Genomic DNA, 19102 nt, shown 5'->3' with positions numbered 1-19102 from the left:
AATTAACTAACTTCGTATTAAAATAGTTTTCCAACATGACCATATATATTTAATTGTTTAATAGCACATTGATTTCGTCACCTATCCCTACTCGTGTTCCATCATCTGTTCAAGTACCTGGGTTTTTACCTCATCAGTGAATCTGCCTAGAATGGTTGATTATCCTCTGTTTTAACCTTGATTCTCTCTTTATCGACAGTGCATCAGATTTCCATCTCAAACTTTGTACTCTATGCAAACTAATTTACCATTTTAATCTTCTTAAGAGCTAACTATAATTTATGTGGTTGTGGCAGTCAAACTAAACAAGACTATCTTGTGTTGTGGCCGACAAAATACTGAAATCTTAATGTTTCCTCTCTGTTGCAGTTTGCGTTCCAGTCTTACAGCGTTGACGATGATGACTATGAAGGTTACAACTATAGTCTGATTGGGCAACTTTCTGCTGTGCGAATTGTATTCCTTTATCGTTTTGTTCAGGAGGTATGTGTTACACTTGCAAGCTGTTTGTTCTTGTTATCCATGACCATGTACATCTTTCTGAAAGTGCCTTCTATTTTGCAGTTCACCTCTTACTTCATGGAGCTTGCCACCCCTCACACTGAAGAAGCAATCAAGTTCATCGACAAAGTTGGAGGTTTCGAGTGGTTGATTCAGAAATATGAAATAGATGGTGCTTCTGCTATAAAGCTGGATCTTTCACTTGACACACCCATAATTATTGTTCCAAAGAACTCCCAGAGCAAAGAGTATGCCCTTGTTTCAATTTTCCAGTACATGTGTTTGGTTTTGGTTTTATTAGTTGATTTAGTTCTTTAGGATCAGGTAGATAAGAAATTTCCTGTTTGTAGTCTAAATCTACACCATATATTGTAGGTGTGCAATTCTGAATCATAGTGGAGAAAGGCACATGGTTTTGCATTTTGTGTGCACATTTCTTATACCTGTGTCTACATATACTAATTTGTTCATTTTAGTCCGCACTTTTTTATTTTGATTGTGGGCAAGTTTAGTGAAGCATAATGGTGATTTAATAATACTTAGAAAGCTTGACATCACCTTCATATCATGCTGCAGCTATATACAACTGGATCTGGGACAACTGAAAGTTAGGAATGATTTTTGCTGGCGTGGAGGTGAAGAGAGTGATCCTTCTGCTGTACGCCTTGATATTCTTCAAGCAGAGGTATGTATTGGAATGGAAAATTGGTCACTTTACTAATCTCAGTATGCTTATCTAGTTTTCTTATTCTTCTGCTTCAATGATACTGAAATAGATTAATGGAATCAACATGGCGGTTGGAGTCAATGGTATTCTAGGAAAGAGTATGATTAGAGAAGGTCATGGCATCAATATAGAAGTGCGACGTAGCTTGCGGGATGTTTTCAAAAGGGTCCCGATGCTCTGCATGAAATTTCAGGTGATTAATTTGTTTTTATACTTAAAAGTGTTTTCTTGTGATGTGACAGTACTTTTATATTGCTGATTATCTCACTTTTTTGTCACCATTGTTTCATACTTTAGATTGGACTTAGTTATCTGTGGAATGATTCACTTCAAAGGCCATGATTTAAAAGCTCTATTAAAAGTGGAGAATAGCTTTACTGTGTAGCATCAATCTCCAGAAAGGTTTTGTTACTGGTTCAGTGTAAAAAATGAGTATATTATGTGCCACAAGTTCTAATATATGTGCTTTTCTGCAAGTGCAACTTTGAACATAAAACACAGATTTTTTTTCTGGAATTTACTCTAAATAATTTGATTTACTCAGTTTATCAGTTTCAGTTTTGCATTAGATCTGAAATGTAAGCTCTTCTATTGAGTACACCTGAATGAATTAACTGTTAAAAATTGAAAATGGATTTAAAACAGTCTTCTAAGAAATTCAGAGAGTTTTTGCAAAAATTCGCACTGTTTAGGAGCTCGGGAAGCATGCCCATTAATCCATTCGTCAGAAAAGAACTGGGCTGATAAACTTCATATATAGTGGAAAAATGCAAAAAAAAACAAGTGTTTTATATGATTATCATTTTTTTTCTTATGCAGATAGGGTTGCTCCATGGTATCATGTCAGATAAGGAATACAATGTCATCACAAGTTGCATTTCGACAAACCTATCAGAAGCGCCCAACCTCCCCCCAAGTTTCCGTGATAATGTAAATCGGACAAAAGATTCAATTCGTCTACTTGCAGATAAAGTTAATCTCAACAACCATTTGTTACTATCGCGTACTGTTGTAGTAATGACTGTGGATGTCCAGTATGCATTGTTTGAGCTTCGCAATGGTCCAGATGCTGAGTCACCTCTAGCAGAGCTTGTGGTGAGTTATCTTGTGCTGTTGCAGAGGGAAATGTTTCTGCAAATTTTTATTTTTGGTACTATAAATATATCATTCCTTTGTCATCTGCATTTTTGTACTACTTTTTGTGTGCCTTTTTTTTTGTGTGTTAATATCATGTTGGTTATTACTGACACTTTTTTATTCATTTTTTAATAGCTGGAAGGTTTATGGGTTTCTTATAGGACAACTTCACTATTTGAGATGGACCTTTATTTGTCTATACTAAAATTCTTGATCCATGATATCCGTCCAGATACAAAGTCCGAGATGCGCCTTATGCTTGGATCTTATTCTGAGACTTCTAAGCTGAGTACTCAGGACCCTTCATCTGATGTGGGGGTTTCCAACCTCACCATGGTGATATTGGATTATCGATGGCGTTCTTCCTTTCAGTCATTTGTTATAAGAATTCAGGAACCTCGTGTACTTGTTGTCCTGGATTTTCTGCTGCCTGTTGTTGAGTTTTTTGTTCCAAATCTAGGCACAATAACCGGCCGGGAGGAAAGTCTAGATCCAAAGAATGATCCTCTTATTAAGTCAGATGACATCATACTTTGTGAGCCTGTTTTCTTCCAGAGAGAGAATTTTATTCAACTATCTCCTGGGAGGCAGCTAATAGTTGATGGTTGCGATATTGATGATTTCACTTACGATGGCTGTGGAGGCACCATATCTTTATGTGATGAATATGACAAGAAGGGCCAGTTATACTCAGGGACTATAATTATTTTGGGGCGGGGCAAAAAACTTAGATTCAAAAATGTTAAGATTGAGGTATCTGCTCAGTGATATTTTTTTTATGGTTTTATGTCCTGTTGCCAGTCTCACTATTATTCTTTGGCCAAACTTACACATCTCTTGGCTATTTGTTTCATAAAAGAACGGTGCATTACTGCGGAGGTGTGTATATTTGAATGCTGGAAGCAGCTACTCAATTTCTGCTGAAGATGGCGTTGAAGTTTCAGTATTAGAAAGTTCTCTAAATGATAATGAAGATGATAATACGCAAAATGAAGAATATAAGAGAATTAATGCTCTTCAGCCTGGTGCAGATATCCCCTCGGCCCAAATGCTGAATTTTACATTTGAGGCTCAGGTACATAATTAGATTTTACGCAAGCTCCTCTAATGTATTTTTGAGAGTTGCTAAATAGTATATACTGCTTAAATTTCTGTAATTTTAGGACCATTTTTCTGTTCTTTTTCTTAAGACGGTAAAACTTACAAGCCTGCAAAAAGTTTAGCAATTGAAACCTTGGATATAAGCCTGAGTGACCGAGTGTGGAGAACTAGCATGGTGCATGAACTATCTGGAAGAGTGCCCAGAGTTGTAGGATTTGTGGTATGTCACCACAGTAGGTTTTGGGAAAGCGTGTAATGTTTGTTGCGTTAACTCCTAATTCATTATTTGTTAGCACTGTTTGCTTCTGGAAATTTTATGAAAAAGGAAGAGTATAAGAAAAGGTAGTTAAATAATTATAAATTGGACAATTACCCGTAGTGTACCAAGTTGCTTCCTTAGTCTACAAACAAGCATTAACAAGTTTCTTTCTCCTCACCAACTGTTTTGTTCATGGAATAAATTCCCTACTCACATTATGTGCATTTCTTCTTTACTTAAAAACAAACATCCGGTTGCTCTTATTAAGTTGAATTGTAAGGGTATTGATTCTGGACTTATGCACATTTATGGTGTTGAATGTCTCACATTTCTCATTTCTGGAATATTCAGGTTGTATCCCCAGAATTTACCTTTTACGACAGTTCAAAGTTATCAATTGATGATTCCTTGCACATCGAGAAGCTTCTTCGCGCCAAGATGGATTTCAGTTTCATGTTTGTCTTCATTACATTACCTCTGCTAAGCCATCAATATGTCGATTTATTGTTGTATACATGTCAGTTTTCTCTGTTGATTGATAAAATCGTTGTGCATTTTAACAGGTATGCCTCAAAGGAAAAAGACATATGGGCTCGATCAGTTGTTAAAGACCTTACGATCGAAGCTGGCTCTGGTCTTCTTGTTCTTGAACCTGTTGATGTTTCATGGAAATATACTTCTGTCAGTGAAAAGACAAACATAGTACTTGCATCTACTGATGTATACATTCATCTTTCTCTGAGTGTGGCTTCTCTCTTGCTCAAACTGCAAAATCAAACTCTTGCTGCATTGCAGTTTGGCAATAATAACCCATTGGTTTCTTGTATTAACTTTAAGCGAGTTTGGACATCACCTAATGGTACTTGTGTGCTACTTCCTCTAACTCTTACTATTTTTCATGGTTTCTGCAACTTAGCTTAGCTGCTTTTGTATTATAGTAGTTTTCTGTTTGCTCTTCTGGGTACACCAATTTTTACCTTCTTTGATGAAATTCCACAGGTGAGTTGCCTGGGTACAATCTCACCTTTTGGAGGCCACAAGCTCCTTCAAATTATGTTATTTTGGGTGATTGTGTGTCCTCAAGGTAATTTTTGCCACTTGAGAACCTATATCGTCAACTGTTATTTGAGTATTATTAAAGCTACTGCAACAGTTATATGTAGTCATGTGTATAATGTTCGGAATCCCAGGTGAATACTAGGGCTTGCGTCTAATTGAATGCGAATAGTTTTTAATACCGCCTTCCATACGCTGAACTATGTTTCTCTTTTACGGAGATCCTTTTGTCCTGCCAAAGCTGATACTTTACCTTGTCAGGTGTGTGCCACCTTCTCAGGTTGTGGTTGCTGTAAGTAATACCTATGGCCGTGTACGGAAACCTCTTGGATTTAGGCTTGTTCATGTATTACCTGTATCTCTAGAGCAAATGAATTCATCTCAGGCAGCTGAGGACAATGAGTGTTCTATCTGGATTCCTGTTCCACCACCTGGATACATAGCTCTAGGGTGTGTGGTCAATATTGGAAGACAACCACCTTCAAATCACGTAGTGTACTGCCTTCGCTCAGATCTTGTGACTTCTACAGCTTTTTCTGATTGTATCCACACTCTCTCACCTACTCCTGGGTATGGCAACATCCTTTTATTGTTTTGTTGTGCAATATTTTTTTTTCTTATTTTCTTTCCCTGGAAAGTGTCGAGTGCCTAGTTATTATTTAATTATGAACACTGAGAACATGTAGTTGGTCATCGTGTTTATATTCTTTGTGCAGAGTAACTCCTGGATTTAGCATCTGGCGTGTCGACAATGTGATTGCTTCCTTCCATGCACACAATTCTATTGAACAACCCACTAGAGTTGAAGCTCTTGATTTGCACCATGTTCTTCTCCGGAATCCCAACTGCTATATTGTTAAAGATTTGAATGCAGATTCTTCTGTTCGGAGTAACCAGCCTGCTGATCAGTTAACTCATCACAAGAGTACTTCTGGTTGGGATGCTGTTAGAAATTTGTCAAGGCCAAGCAGCTATTGCATGTCCACTCCACACTTTGAAAGAATATGGTGGGACAAAGGTGGAGATACAAAAAGACCATTTTCTATATGGCGGCCAATACCTCGTTTTGGGTTTTCCTCAGTTGGTGATTGTATAACTGAAGGGTAATGATTTCTTTATATACACAAATAGGTACTTCTTTGTGGTACGTTGTTAATATGCTTGATGCTTCTTTCAGGTTTGAACCACCTACTCTTGGTATTCTTTTTAAGTGCGACAGCGCAATTGTTTCTGAAAGGCCTACTCAGTTTAAAAAAGTAGCCCAGATTGATAGAAAGGGTTCTGATGAAATATTATTCTTCTGGTATCCAGTGCCTCCTCCTGGATATGCTTCTCTTGGATGTGTTGCAACAAAAACAGATGAAATGCCAAGCAATGATTCCGTTTGCTGTCCGAAGATGGGTCTGGTGAATCATGCAAATATCTTAGAGGATCCTATATCCAGGTCCTCTAGCTCGAAGGGACCTAACTGCTGGAGCATTTGGAAAGTTTCAAACCAGGTAATCCATTATACCTGCATCATTCTAACTTATGTAATTATAGGAACCCAATCAATTTGCTGTGTTTTTAGGGCTGCACTTTCCTGGCAACATCTGATACGAAAAAACCACCAGCTCAAATGGCATACAGAATAGCAGACCATGCTAAACCAAAGGTGCGGGAAAATATTACTGCTGAGCTGAAGTTCGGATGCTTGTCAGTCAGCATTCTTGACAGTTCCTGTGGAATGGTGTGTACGCATGCTAAATTTTATTCTTTTTTGGACTGAGAATATATATCATTCAAATATTTCTATCTACATGCCAACTATATTTCCAAAATTTTAGGTCACGCCAATTTTTGACACTACAATCGCAAATATAAATCTTGCAACGCATGGAAAATTTGAGACAATGAATGCTGTATTGATCTGTTCGATTTCTGCATCAACATTCAATAGACACCTGGAAGCATGGGAACCTTTTGTTGAGCCATTTGATGGGATATTCAAGTAAGTTGTGCTTATTTTAACTTAAAGTTGCATTATCTTCTAGATTCTTATGCCACTAACTTAACATTGTTTAATCATAATTGAAGGTTTGAGACATATGATACCAGTAAACACCCTCCTTCAAAATTCGGTAAGAGGATTCGTGTTGCTGCCACAAGTCCTCTAAATGTCAACCTGAGTTCTGCAAATCTTGATTTGCTTATAGAAACTTTAATTTCATGGAAAAGACAAATCGATCTGGAAAAAAAATCATCAATAAAGAATGAGGTTTCAACTTATCCCTCCAGTTTATTCATGATTCTGTTTCTGTGCTTTTTGACAGCATGATTCATGGTTGATAGCATGTGTACCCTTTTGACAGGATACAGTTGACAGTGTGAGAAATGCTGATGATTTGTCCTGCTCTGCTTTGGATGAAGATGATTTTCAGAGAATAGTTTTTGAGAACAAATTAGGATGTGATATTTATGTTAAGAAACTTGAAGACAATGAAGACATTATTGAGCTGCTACAGCATGAGAATCAAGTCTCATTGTTTATGCCACCTCCCAGGTTTTCTGATAAACTAAGTGTACTGTCCAATTCTACGGAATCAAGATATTATGTTATCATACAGATCTTTGAATCCAAGGTCATACTCAGATACGCGTTTTGCTTTTCAAATACAATGCTTTTGATATGAACTAACTGCTTTCTTCTCATGTAGGGTTTGCCTATTATGGATGATGGCAATGATCACAGCTACTTCTGTGCTTTGCGCTTGCTTGTTGGAAGTGATGTTTCTGACCAGTACAAAGTATTCCCTCAGAGTGCCAGGACAAGATGTGTAAAACCTTTGAAAACTTGTGAATCACAGACACATCATGCTAAGTGGAATGAACATTTTATATTTGAAGTGCCAGAGCAGGTAATTTGACCTGCCATTTTTATTCACGTCTCATAGTACCATTCCAGTTTACTCTATGTTTTTTTTTTTTGCAAAATTGTTAGCAGCATTGCATTATTCATTTTCTTTACTTTGCAGGCATCCGCTCATTTAGAGATTGAGGTAACAAATCTTGCATCAAAGGCTGGGAAAGGTAACTTCTTGAGTTATTAGAACCTGAATTATTTGAAGGATACACCTACTGTAATAGAGTAGTATTTAAGTTATCTCCTGTAATTGTTGATCCAATAGTATTAGGGTTTCTTAACATCTTCCATCAATGCATAAGGTGAAGTACTTGGTTCATTGTCAATTCCTATTGGACGGGGTGCAACAATATTGAAACGAGCTGCTTCTATGAGGATCATTCAGCAAGCTGCTGATGTCAAGCGTGTGCTAACATGTCCTCTTACAAGGAAGGTATTAATTTTGTTCTTTAAACTGCTAATTTATATAGGCAATGTTGTGAGCAAATAGCATTGCTGAACTTTGGGTTAATTCTGCTTGTCACTTCATATGCTGAGCTCCTTGCTTCAACTTCTAGGGCCAAGCACTCAATCATGAAAATGTGAAACACTGTGGTATGTTAGTACTTTCAAGTTGTTACGTAGAAAGATCTACGCAGACGAACTTCCAGAGCTGGAAAGACAGCTTAAGCAATGCAAAGAGTGGTTTCTGGATAGGGCTTGGCCCAGATGGTCCATGGGAATGTTTTACTGCAGCTTTGCCATTGTCAACCATCCCCAAATCACTTAACAACAGCCATTTTGCACTTGAGGTCACCATGAGGAATGGAAAGAAACATGCAAGCTTAAGGGCTCTTGCTATTATTGCAAATGGTTTTGACATAAAGCTTGAAGTATCTGTCTGTCCTGTAACCATGCATAGTAGCTCTGTGTCAAATGCTGGTTCCACCAGTTCCACAAGCATTATTGATGAAGTATTTGAAAATCAGTGGTACCGACCAACTTCAGGGTGGGGAAGTAACCCTGCTAGTGATCAGGGTTGTGATGTAGGGCCATGGAGCACAAAGGACGGCTCTTACTCATCTAAGGTAACTTCTTTCAGACTAATTGGCCACTGAAATTCTTTTTGCTTGATTAATAAAAGGTTCTGCTGATATCTTTGGCTTTTTGTGATGCAAAATATCCTTAAATATATCATAAATGGTTGCCTCCTAAAGAGAAATGTGTGATTTATTTTGAAGGCATTCTTTGAACCTCGTCTTCCACCTGGCTGGAAATGGACGTCACCATGGAAAATTGAAATATCTAGTTCCGTGGATAGTGATGGATGGGCGTATGCTGCCAATTTTCAAAATTTGAACTGGCCATCTTCCTGGAAATCTTCCAAATCACCACATGACTTTGTTAGGCGAAGGCGGTGGGTGCGTTCACGGCAGTCAATGCAAGAACAAAGTGCAGAAATTCCTAGGAAAATAATTGCTGTTATGGAGCCTCATGCATCTACTGCATTGCCTTGGACAGCGATGATCAAGGATATGGATTTGTGCTTGCAAGTTCGCCCTTTTTCTGAAAAATCACAGGAATCATATAGTTGGAGTCAGGTTCTTTCACTAGGTTCTGAAAGCATTCCCAAGCAACAACAATCTTCACTTTCAAGGCAAAGCACCTTAAAGCAGTCATCTGTGCCCTCAAAGAATTCAGTTCTTAGACTGGCTGATCTTGAGAAAAAGGATATGCTTTCATATTGCTGTCCTCCTGTTGGCATTAAACAAAATTTCTGGCTTAGTGTTGGAATTGATGCTTCCATTCTTCACACAGACTTAAATATGCCTATTTATGACTGGAAAATTTGTTTCAACTCAATTCTTAGACTCGAAAATAAGCTTCCATATGAAGCCGAGTATGCTATCTGGGAGAAGTCCACGGAAGGTAGTATGGTTGAAAGGCAGCATGGTATTGTCTCGTCTGGTGGAAGTGCATTTATCTATTCGGCAGATATCCGGAAACCAATTTACCTAACTATGTTTGTCCAAAATGGCTGGATTATAGAGAAGGTAATATAACTTAAACATTGGAAGCCTAACCATGGTGCCTGTTATCATAATGTGCCTAGAGTTCTAGACTACACGTATGTGATGAATCTGCTGGAATGCACATTGTGCTTCCCTGCTTTGATAGTCATCACTAGTTGTTTTATCTTCTGAGGAAAAGTGTTGTTCCCATAAATTACTTATGGAATTAAAGAGTGCTTTATCTATATGGCAAGACTGAACATGTTTGCCTTGGCTCACATAAAGTTGCTCAATGCACAAAATGATGTTTTAATTCTCTAACCTTTTGTTTCTCATTTTCATTTAGGACACTGTATTAATACTGGACTTAATGTCCCTGGAACATGTTACTTCATTCTGGATGGCTCAAAATAGGAGCCAGAGGTTTGTAAGCTTTAACAGTACCCCTAGTGTTTCATTTGCTTAGTGTGGTTATCTAAACAATTGATATGAATTTCAATTCAACACAGAAGTTTCTAAACACAGCCAGAACAGTGCAAACAAACAACATAGTCATGTCCAACATATTTGCCCATCTCATTTTACCAGCATATTTGGAATAGACCCTACTGCATTTTCTAATCTGTAACATATACAATACTACTATGCAAATTTAATTTGAACCATTGGTGGTATCTAGTATTTAGCCACCATTTTTTCTGAACTACTTTTTTCTTTCACTGCACTCTATCTGTAGTTCTGTTGACTTGTCACCTTCAGGATCTTCACTATTAGGACTTTGCTCTCCTAGTCATGGTCTTGTCTATGCATGATCGGGTCAAAATTAGTTGCTCTAATACCTTTTTTTTTTTGGTGAATGTTAGTTAAGAGCAAGTGTATACATTTATTACAGGGGTCATACAAAATGATTGTAGTAGGAAAAGCGTCAGGTGAAGGAGGGCCCTAGGGACTACTGTTATAATTAATTATTATTCCAATTTAAAAATGGGTCCTTTTCCAAAATTCTCTTGTTCATTAGCTACTTATGCCTTTGTGAAAGATACGGTTTTAATAGGCTTATTGATGGTAATCTCATATATTTCTTAAGACACAATTTGAAAAAAGAGTGTTAGTGCAGTTGATCTACTGTTTCATGTTTTCTTGTTAGTTGATATGTCATAATTTCTAGTCATTTTACTTGTGTCAAATATTAGGAGACTTCGTGTTAGTGTTGAACATGATCTGGGAGCAAGTGATGCTGCACCGAAGACACTGAGATTATTTGTTCCATATTGGATAAAAAATATTTCTTCAATTCCACTATCATATCGCATCGTTGAGATGGAACCAACAGAAAACTCAGATGCAGAGTCACTTAGCAGACCAGACTCACTAAGCAGAGCAGCTAAATCTTCAAAATTTTCCCTCAGATATTCTTCAAAATCTCTTATCAGAAGAGGCCCAGTGGCACAGAGAAATATGCACATATTGGAGGTTATAGAAGATTGTAGTACAGACTATGTAATGTTGTCGCCACAGGATTACATGAACCGCTCTGCAGGTGTGCGCTTTGAATCTCGGGATAACAATTCCAGCCCAGCACGAGTTGCGATTTGTGTGGCTGTTGGCAGTTGCAAACAATACAGTATAGGAGTGTCCCTTTTTGATCTTGAGAACAAGGTATAGTTTGTGGTTTTACACACGTTTGAACTATTGCTTATCTTCTCTTCAAGTGTCATTCATCTGGTGCAGGAGCATGTTGATGTCAAAGCATTTACTTCTGATGGGTCATATTACTGGTTCTCGGCTCAGCTGAAGATGACTTCAGACAGAACTAAGGTTTGATTCTGTGTCTTCACATCTTCATTGCTTCATACTTTGGTTCAGCATGATTATTTTTCGCAATTAAAGTTGTTCAGCAATTGAATGTTGTCTCAAAAGAATTTACTAGATGGAAACTAGGTTATTTACCATACTACTGTGCTACGGAGTATTTGAAAGATTAAGACACCATATTACTTAGCATGTTGACAAAGTTCCAGCAAGTTGCAATGGAAGCAAGTAAAGCAATTAATCCTAATATTGTGTTAGGACATGTTCAGAGATAGGAAACAACAATTAAATTTTTTACATATATGATTTACAACAATTAAATTTTTACATATATGATTTTTCAAGTTTTTCATTTACTGCTCAAGGGAATGCAATATGCAACACCTCGAATTGTTTGTTAAAGAGTATTCTGTCCTTGTTCACTATGTTTAGTTAAATTATGTAATAACATAAAAGGTTTTCAGAAAAATGTTGACTGATAATGCAGGTTATAAATTTTCTCCCACGAGCACTTTTTATCAATAGAATTGGAAGAAGTATTATCCTATCTGAGTATCATAGTGAGACTGAAGAGCATTTATATCCAAGTAGTCCTCCTCAAGCGTTTCAATGGCGATCAGAATTTGGGAACGAACTTTTAAAGGTTAACTTTTATACTCTGAACTGCTACTTCCTGCATACATATAAATGGTTTTGGTTATTAACTTTTCTACTTCTCAACCTCACAATTCTTTACGCTTGCAGTTGCGGTTGGAGGGATACAAATGGAGTACACCTTTTAGCATTGATGCTAATGGGGTTATGTGTGTGCTCATGAACAACACTACAGGAAATGATCAAGCTTTGGTGAGAGTAAACGTTAGAAGTGGAACAAAATGTTCACGTTATGAAGTTGTATTTCAGCTCGCTTGCTGGTCCAGCCCTTACAGGTAAGCATACTTACACGAAATTTATTTTATCATAAATCGTACATATCTAAAATAAAATATAAACAATACATGCAGGGTAGAGAACCGCTCCATGTTCTTGCCTGTACGGTTTCGGCAGGTTGGTGGTGATGATTATTCATGGCGTAGTCTGCCTCCAAATTCATCGGCTTCCTTCTTTTGGGAGGATATTGGCAGAAGGCGTCTTTTGGAAGTATTAGTAGATGGAAGTGACCCCACAACCTCCATGACATATGACATTGATGTTGTCATGGATCACCAACCGCTAGCTGCATCAAGCAGGGTGAAGGCTTTGCGTGTCACTGTTCTTAAGGAGGGAAAGTTTCATGTTACCCAAATTAATGATTGGCTGCCTGATAATAGAACTCGGGAACAGACAACAGAAAGGCTATTATCACCAATATTTCAGCCATCAGAGGTCGACAGTGGGCAGTCATCTCCAGATCTGGATAGTGAATTTCATGTTACTTTGGAGCTAACAGAGTTTGGACTTTCCATAATTGACCATATGCCTGAGGAAATTCTTTTCCTCTCAGTGCAGCAACTATTACTAGCCTACTCATCTGGAATGGGCTCTGGAATCAATAGGTGACAATCATGTGTTTTTGGTTATTTGCTAGGTTGCTGTTTTCCGCTCAAAATTTTCTACTTTTTTCCGTACTTCAATTTGTTGCTTCTTTTAATGGCAGGCTCAAAATGCAGATGCATTGGATTCAAGTGGACAATCAGTTACCTTTCGTTCTTATGCCTGTCCTTTTTTGTCCTCAAAGGATGGAGAATCAATCAGACTACATCATCAAGTTCTCTATGACATTGCAGACCAATAATTCTCTCGAATTTTGTGTTTATCCATATCTTGGTGTGCAGGTGATCTGTCTACATGGGTTATCAATAAATCTTATTTTAACATAGATATTTTCACATAGATGCTTTTTCCTTATGAGATTGTCCTTTGAGTAGCATAGCTTTATCAAACAGCCGTGTGAGTAAGTTTTTTTTTACTTGGTCTTGCTTGGGTTTTATTCATGACAGTTTCCTAGTTGTACATGAAGTTATCATATATTCCCTCCATTTCAAAATGTTTGACACCGTTGACTTTTTAGTACGTGTTTGACCATTCGTCTTATTCAAAAAATTTAAGTAATTATTTATTCTTTTCATATCATTTGATTCATTGTTAAATATACTTTCATGTACACATATAATTTTACATATTTCATAAATTTTTTTTAAATAAGACGAACGGTTAAACATGTGCTAAAAAGTCAATGATGTCAAACATTTTGAAACGGAGGGAGTATGTCTTTAAATATTTGTTGCGATAATAATTATGTAATGCTTGTAGGTTCCTGAGAACTGTGTGTTTTTTGTTAATATCCATGAGCCAATTATTTGGCGCCTCCATGAGATGATTCAGAACCTAAAATTTGATAGGATATCCAGTTCGGAGTCTTCTGCTGTCTCAGTTGACCCTATACTGAAGATTGGGTACGCACACTATTGCATGTTGTGTTTTTTTCTTATATTTTTTCCCTGTTGTTGGTACTAAATCTTTTGTTGCAGGCTTCTTAATATTTCTGAAATACGATTTAGAGTCTCAATGGCAATGTCCCCTACCCAGAGGCCGAGAGGGGTTCTTGGGTTCTGGTCTTCCTTAATGACGGCACTGGGAAACATGGAGCACATGCCGGTAGGGAATCAGTTAAATGTTGTTAACTAGTCTTTCTTTTTTATAATATCTCCCTCCCTCTCTTTGGTTTCCATTACAATTATCTTCTGCAAACTTTCATACCGTTATGCATGTTTGAGAAAAACTTTCATGCCATGGTACATTATTGTCCCTATACGCTGATGTACGCTACTCTAATTATTTTAAGCACTGATTCCTTTATCTTAACAATGAAGGTCCGCATAGCTCAAAGGTATCGGGAAGAATTGTGCATGAGACAAAGTGCACTAATGAGTTCTGCTATGTCTAACATTCAGAAAGATATTCTCAGCCAACCTCTTCAATTACTTTCGGGTGTTGACATTCTTGGCAATGCAAGTAGCGCTTTGAGTAATATGAGTAAGGGTATAGCAGCATTATCCATGGACAAGAAATTCATTCAGGGCCGAATGAGACAGGTTCATTTCTTTCTACGTATGCATGTATTGAACTGTATAAAAGTAGTATGTATGATAACATATACTGTGGTTCGTAATGTTTCTCCAGGATAGCAAAGGAGTGGAAGACTTTGGTGATGTCATACGAGATGGAGGTGGGGCTCTCGCAAAGGGCATCTTCAGAGGTGTTACAGGCATATTGACAAAGCCCATTGAGGGTGCAAAATCTTCTGGTGTTGAGGGCTTTGTGCAAGGTGTCGGAAAAGGTTTAATTGGTGCAGCCGCTCAGCCAGTGAGTGGAGTTCTTGATCTTTTGTCGAAAACTACAGAAGGTGCAAATGCTGTGAAAATGAAAATATCATCAGCTATAATGGCTGAGGAGCAGTTGGCTCGTAGGCGTCTCCCTCGAGCCATTGGTGGTGATAGCTTGCTCTATCCTTATGACGACCATAAAGCAGCTGGCCAGGTAACTAGCATTCTCTCCCTCAAGCCGGTGGCGATCTCATTTGTTTCAAATGGTATTCTTATTCCTTTTTGGCGGTGCTTTTTAGGCTATCTTACAATTAGCTGAATATGCTACATTTCTTGGCCAAGTTGACCTTTTCAAAGTCCGGGGAAAGTTTGCATCTACTGATGCTTATGAGGATCATTTTATGCTACCTAAGGGTAAAATTCTTTTAATTACTCACAGAAGAGTACTACTGCTTCAGGTAAGACAAACGTAGATTCTAGTTACATTACGGTTTGTACTGTTCATTCTATTTATCATATGATTGTATTTCAGGTCCCAATGATGACCCAGAGAAAGTTCAGTCCTGCAAAGGATCCGTGCTCTGTAATCTGGGATGTATTGTGGGATGATTTGGTGACTGTAGAAATGACCCATGGGAAAAAGGATGCTCCAGGATCCTTACCTTCAAAGCTTATTTTGTACCTGAAAGCTAAGCCCACAAATTCTAGGGAGGTTGTTCGGTTGGTCAAGTGTAATCGTGGGTCTGATCAAGCTACACTGATTTACTCATCAATTGACGGAGCGTATAAGGCCTATGGTCCAAAATCAACAAAGGTAAATGGACTTCTTGTGAGTAGGAGCGTGTGAATGGCAACTTGTACTGTTCTACATATAATAACATGTCATGCGTACTGTTCTTTTATCACGTGCAACATGGCTTAGCTTTGTGTTATCAAGGTCTCCGTGTTGTACAGAGGAATGGCATTTTGTTCTTTTAGTCATCCGGATATGTATACATGTTCAGCTAACTACTTGTTACAGTATTGAGCAAGTTTTCTAGTCTCGTTTGGTTAATATGAAGGGTTCTGTCAACATTCTTCAGGAATTGCTGAGATGGAAGGTACCAAGACCATATGCCCCTCGCAACACTAGTGGTCGTACCGTTCAGGACTTATCATATGGTTAGATGACAAATGCTCTCATCAAAGGATCGACACTAGATACACTTGCATGATGATGTCTCAGAAAATTATTTTTGAATTAATATTTGCGCTTGAGCATGATACAAGCAATGCCGTGCTACTCTTCGACTGCAGAGGTATGGGCACACCTATCATTATTCTCTTAAAGCTAAGGAAAATGTTATAAGAGGGACATATACCAAACGTTAAGAGCAGCTGAGCTGAGCCTCTGGTGCGATATTTGTTTTTGGCCTTATTCTGGTGGGATTTGTTCTTGGTTTAACAAATTTTCCCCCAAAAGAGTAAGGATTTGAGAGGTCTTTAAATGATTTGCAACTCATTTTTTGCTGCTACTCCCTCCGTCCCATAATATAAGGGATTTTGACTTTTTGCTTGTATTGTTTGACCACTCATCTTATTTAAAAAAATTATGCAAATATAAAAAACGAGAAGTTGTGCTTAAAGTACTTTGGATAATAAAGTAAGTCAGAAATAAAATAAATAATAATTTTAAATTTTTTTAATAAGACGAATGGTCAAACAGTTTAAGCAAACAAGTCAAAATCCCTTATATTATGGGACGGAGAGATTATGGGACGGAGAGAGTAATAGATATTGATTGATTGGACAATTGTTCATTTGGCTTACGTTTTGCAGGTGTTGTCAGGTTCATGCTCACCTTGACTAGTTGGCAGTCAAGAGAGCCGATTTGTTTGTATGGATATTTCAGAACGTGAAGGCACATACCAGTGCATTGCATATATAACTTTTTAGGCGGACCCAATTCGGTGTTGTAAATTTTTGTGTTATATGTGAAATTTTGGGATATAGCAGTCTTAGTCATAATGCAACAAGAGCTTTATTTGTAGATATATTTTATATATGTATAATGCAAGTGGGCGGTCCAATTTACATGGCCAGCAAAGGCCATTTCTTTACCCCAAGCAAGGATTTGAGAGGTCTTTAAATGTTTGCAAGAAAATCGTTTGGCGCGGTTTCTATATATCCCAAAAAATGTTTGCTGACTCTTTGAAAGCAAAATCTTTTGAAATTTGTCCCAGTGTGCAATTTGCACTCCTTTTCAATTGTAATTATTTTTTACACAAAATCTTGACATATCATCTATAGTTTGCCAACTGTTAGGCCATAATATTTTAAAAGATGGAAATGCATATATTTTTTTTTAATATTCAGTAGACTATAAACATATATCCAACCTCTACATCAACTAAGCATGCACATAGTTAATAGAAATTGTACAATTAGAAAGAAGTACGTTTGGTCATGTTTACACCTAGTTTTTGGTTTATGCTTCCTACATATTTTTATAGGAAATTCCCTATGTGTCCAAAAAAATTTCTCTTATCCCTTGCTTCTAAGTTTTCATTTTAATCTCCTCTATATATCCATCTCGTTAGTTGCCATGAGTTGACCCTTAAATATTTTTCATATTGACTATATTGCCCTTCTCTCAAACTTATGTTCTAGTTTAATCACAAAACACAATTCTCATGTTAAAGAATTTATTTGTAAGAACACAAACGGAATAATTAATTATTTCACCACAAAATTTAGAAATAAATTAAAAAAATTAATAAATTTCAAATTGACTTTTATGGAATTCGTAGAGCATTTCACTAAAATTTAAAACCCCAAAATTAATAATTTCGGTTTTCAATTTCTAGATGAAACTCTTATACGGATTCGAAATGAATGAGCAAACCAGCAGAACCAAGAAATGGGAATTAAAAAAATAATTCTTTTCAAAAGTTTGAATTTTTTTCAACTTTTACATCAAATAATTTTGTCTCAATTTGATGTTATTGTAAATTGCAAATTTTCACATGAGATTTATGATGAAGTAGTAGCAAATAAGTATGGCAAAGGGGCAATATCGTCATTTTGAAAAACTAATGGCCAACTAACATAATGGGAATAGAGGGGATCAAAATGAAAACTTCATAGCATGTAGGAGATGAGGCAAAATTTAGAGGTATAGAAGAGATTGTGGAAAATTTTAAGGATACGTAGGGAATTTTCCCTTGTTTTAATTATGACTAGCTACCCGTACTTTGGTATGGATAAATTGTATTTTTCACGAAGTGTGTTGCCCATTGTTTGTTGTGGGACATATTTGCCTTATTTCGATTTTACATGTAACTATCCACTTATATTTAGTTGTTTTTAATACTAAGAAAAGTTTACGATGAAAGCAGTTGTGGGTGACAATAACTAAGCTTTTAAAGTGGTATATAGATAATAAGATGCCTATTTGGAATTTTAACCTATCATAAATCGTACACATTGGAGCATTTCTCACTGCAGCCCACTATCCGCACATGAGGTGTTTGGTTTAAATCCATAAGAAAGTTCATTTTAGGTCTCTCGTAAGGTTTAAGTTCAGATCACGTCCCTTAATCGCAAAAGGGATACAACACATCTCTTATCTTTCAAAATTAGTGCAAATATAGCCCAAAGGCGGTTTGGATGGCAATTTCAACTAACGTGGCACCCACTTGACATGTTGACTTGGTCTTCATGATTGCACAACGGGTGCTACGTCAGCCGAAACTACTTGTGGGACTATATCGACACTGGTTTTGGAAGACGAGGAATGTGTTCTACCCAATTTCTCTGTTTAGAGATGTGGTCTAAACTTGACCCTTAGACAAGGGACCTAAATAAACTTCTTCCTAAATTCGTACAACTGCAAATGGAAGCTTTTTAGTTGACCCAGGTTTGAGCTGAGCAGCCCAACATGCCCCAGCTAGATAGTACGTATGCTATTGCTTCGAATTCTGTCTCAAATTAAATTAATCTCGTATGAAATGTGACATATTCTAGTACTAAATTCGTAGTACTAGATATGTCACATGTCATATTGGATTAACTTAATTTGGGACATATGAAGTAGATCATGTCGGTCATGTTCACCTTATAATGATTTTCAACCATTTTAAATTTTGTTAATACCAAAATTATAAGGTAACAACTAAACATATCATTACCAACGCAACTCTAACAAAACTTATACTAGAATTTAGAATTTAGAAAGACCTCAAACAAAACACTACTAAACTTTAGCATTAAAAAAATGGTAGTAATGTTTTTTTGGTAATGAAGCCAACAAGCCCTTTGTTGTTTTATTTG

General features: G+C 37.1%; 1 protein-coding gene across 1 annotated transcript in view; it reads left to right on the top strand.

Moving 5' to 3' along the window:
- The window catches only part of LOC127761331 (uncharacterized), a 44521-nt gene extending 27587 nt beyond the window's left edge, over nt 1–16934 (top strand). Inside the window, exons 29-65 of the mRNA XM_052285607.1 lie at nt 370–483; nt 565–749; nt 1078–1186; nt 1278–1421; nt 2048–2323; nt 2501–3118; nt 3225–3440; nt 4077–4180; nt 4289–4584; nt 4725–4809; nt 5043–5351; nt 5498–5884; nt 5959–6280; nt 6352–6510; nt 6608–6771; nt 6858–7038; nt 7133–7402; nt 7478–7678; nt 7796–7850; nt 7986–8116; nt 8241–8750; nt 8904–9716; nt 10021–10097; nt 10868–11333; nt 11406–11492; nt 11974–12129; nt 12231–12415; nt 12491–13021; nt 13123–13300; nt 13779–13921; nt 13997–14123; nt 14339–14560; nt 14649–15005; nt 15091–15249; nt 15324–15605; nt 15874–16089; nt 16610–16934. Of these exons, the coding sequence (XP_052141567.1) occupies nt 370–483; nt 565–749; nt 1078–1186; nt 1278–1421; nt 2048–2323; nt 2501–3118; nt 3225–3440; nt 4077–4180; nt 4289–4584; nt 4725–4809; nt 5043–5351; nt 5498–5884; nt 5959–6280; nt 6352–6510; nt 6608–6771; nt 6858–7038; nt 7133–7402; nt 7478–7678; nt 7796–7850; nt 7986–8116; nt 8241–8750; nt 8904–9716; nt 10021–10097; nt 10868–11333; nt 11406–11492; nt 11974–12129; nt 12231–12415; nt 12491–13021; nt 13123–13300; nt 13779–13921; nt 13997–14123; nt 14339–14560; nt 14649–15005; nt 15091–15249; nt 15324–15605; nt 15874–15957 (8703 nt within the window). The 3' untranslated portion in view covers nt 15958–16089; nt 16610–16934. The remainder of the gene's footprint in view (nt 1–369; nt 484–564; nt 750–1077; nt 1187–1277; nt 1422–2047; nt 2324–2500; nt 3119–3224; nt 3441–4076; nt 4181–4288; nt 4585–4724; nt 4810–5042; nt 5352–5497; nt 5885–5958; nt 6281–6351; nt 6511–6607; nt 6772–6857; nt 7039–7132; nt 7403–7477; nt 7679–7795; nt 7851–7985; nt 8117–8240; nt 8751–8903; nt 9717–10020; nt 10098–10867; nt 11334–11405; nt 11493–11973; nt 12130–12230; nt 12416–12490; nt 13022–13122; nt 13301–13778; nt 13922–13996; nt 14124–14338; nt 14561–14648; nt 15006–15090; nt 15250–15323; nt 15606–15873; nt 16090–16609) is intronic.
- The last annotated feature ends 2168 nt before the right edge of the window (nt 16935–19102 follow it).

The sequence above is a fragment of the Oryza glaberrima genome, chromosome 2, assembly GCF_000147395.1.
Source record: "Oryza glaberrima chromosome 2, OglaRS2, whole genome shotgun sequence".
Classification (NCBI taxonomy): Eukaryota; Viridiplantae; Streptophyta; class Magnoliopsida; order Poales; family Poaceae; genus Oryza; species Oryza glaberrima.
Note: the sequence above shows the minus strand (reverse complement) of the source record. Positions and strands in the feature narration are given on the sequence as shown.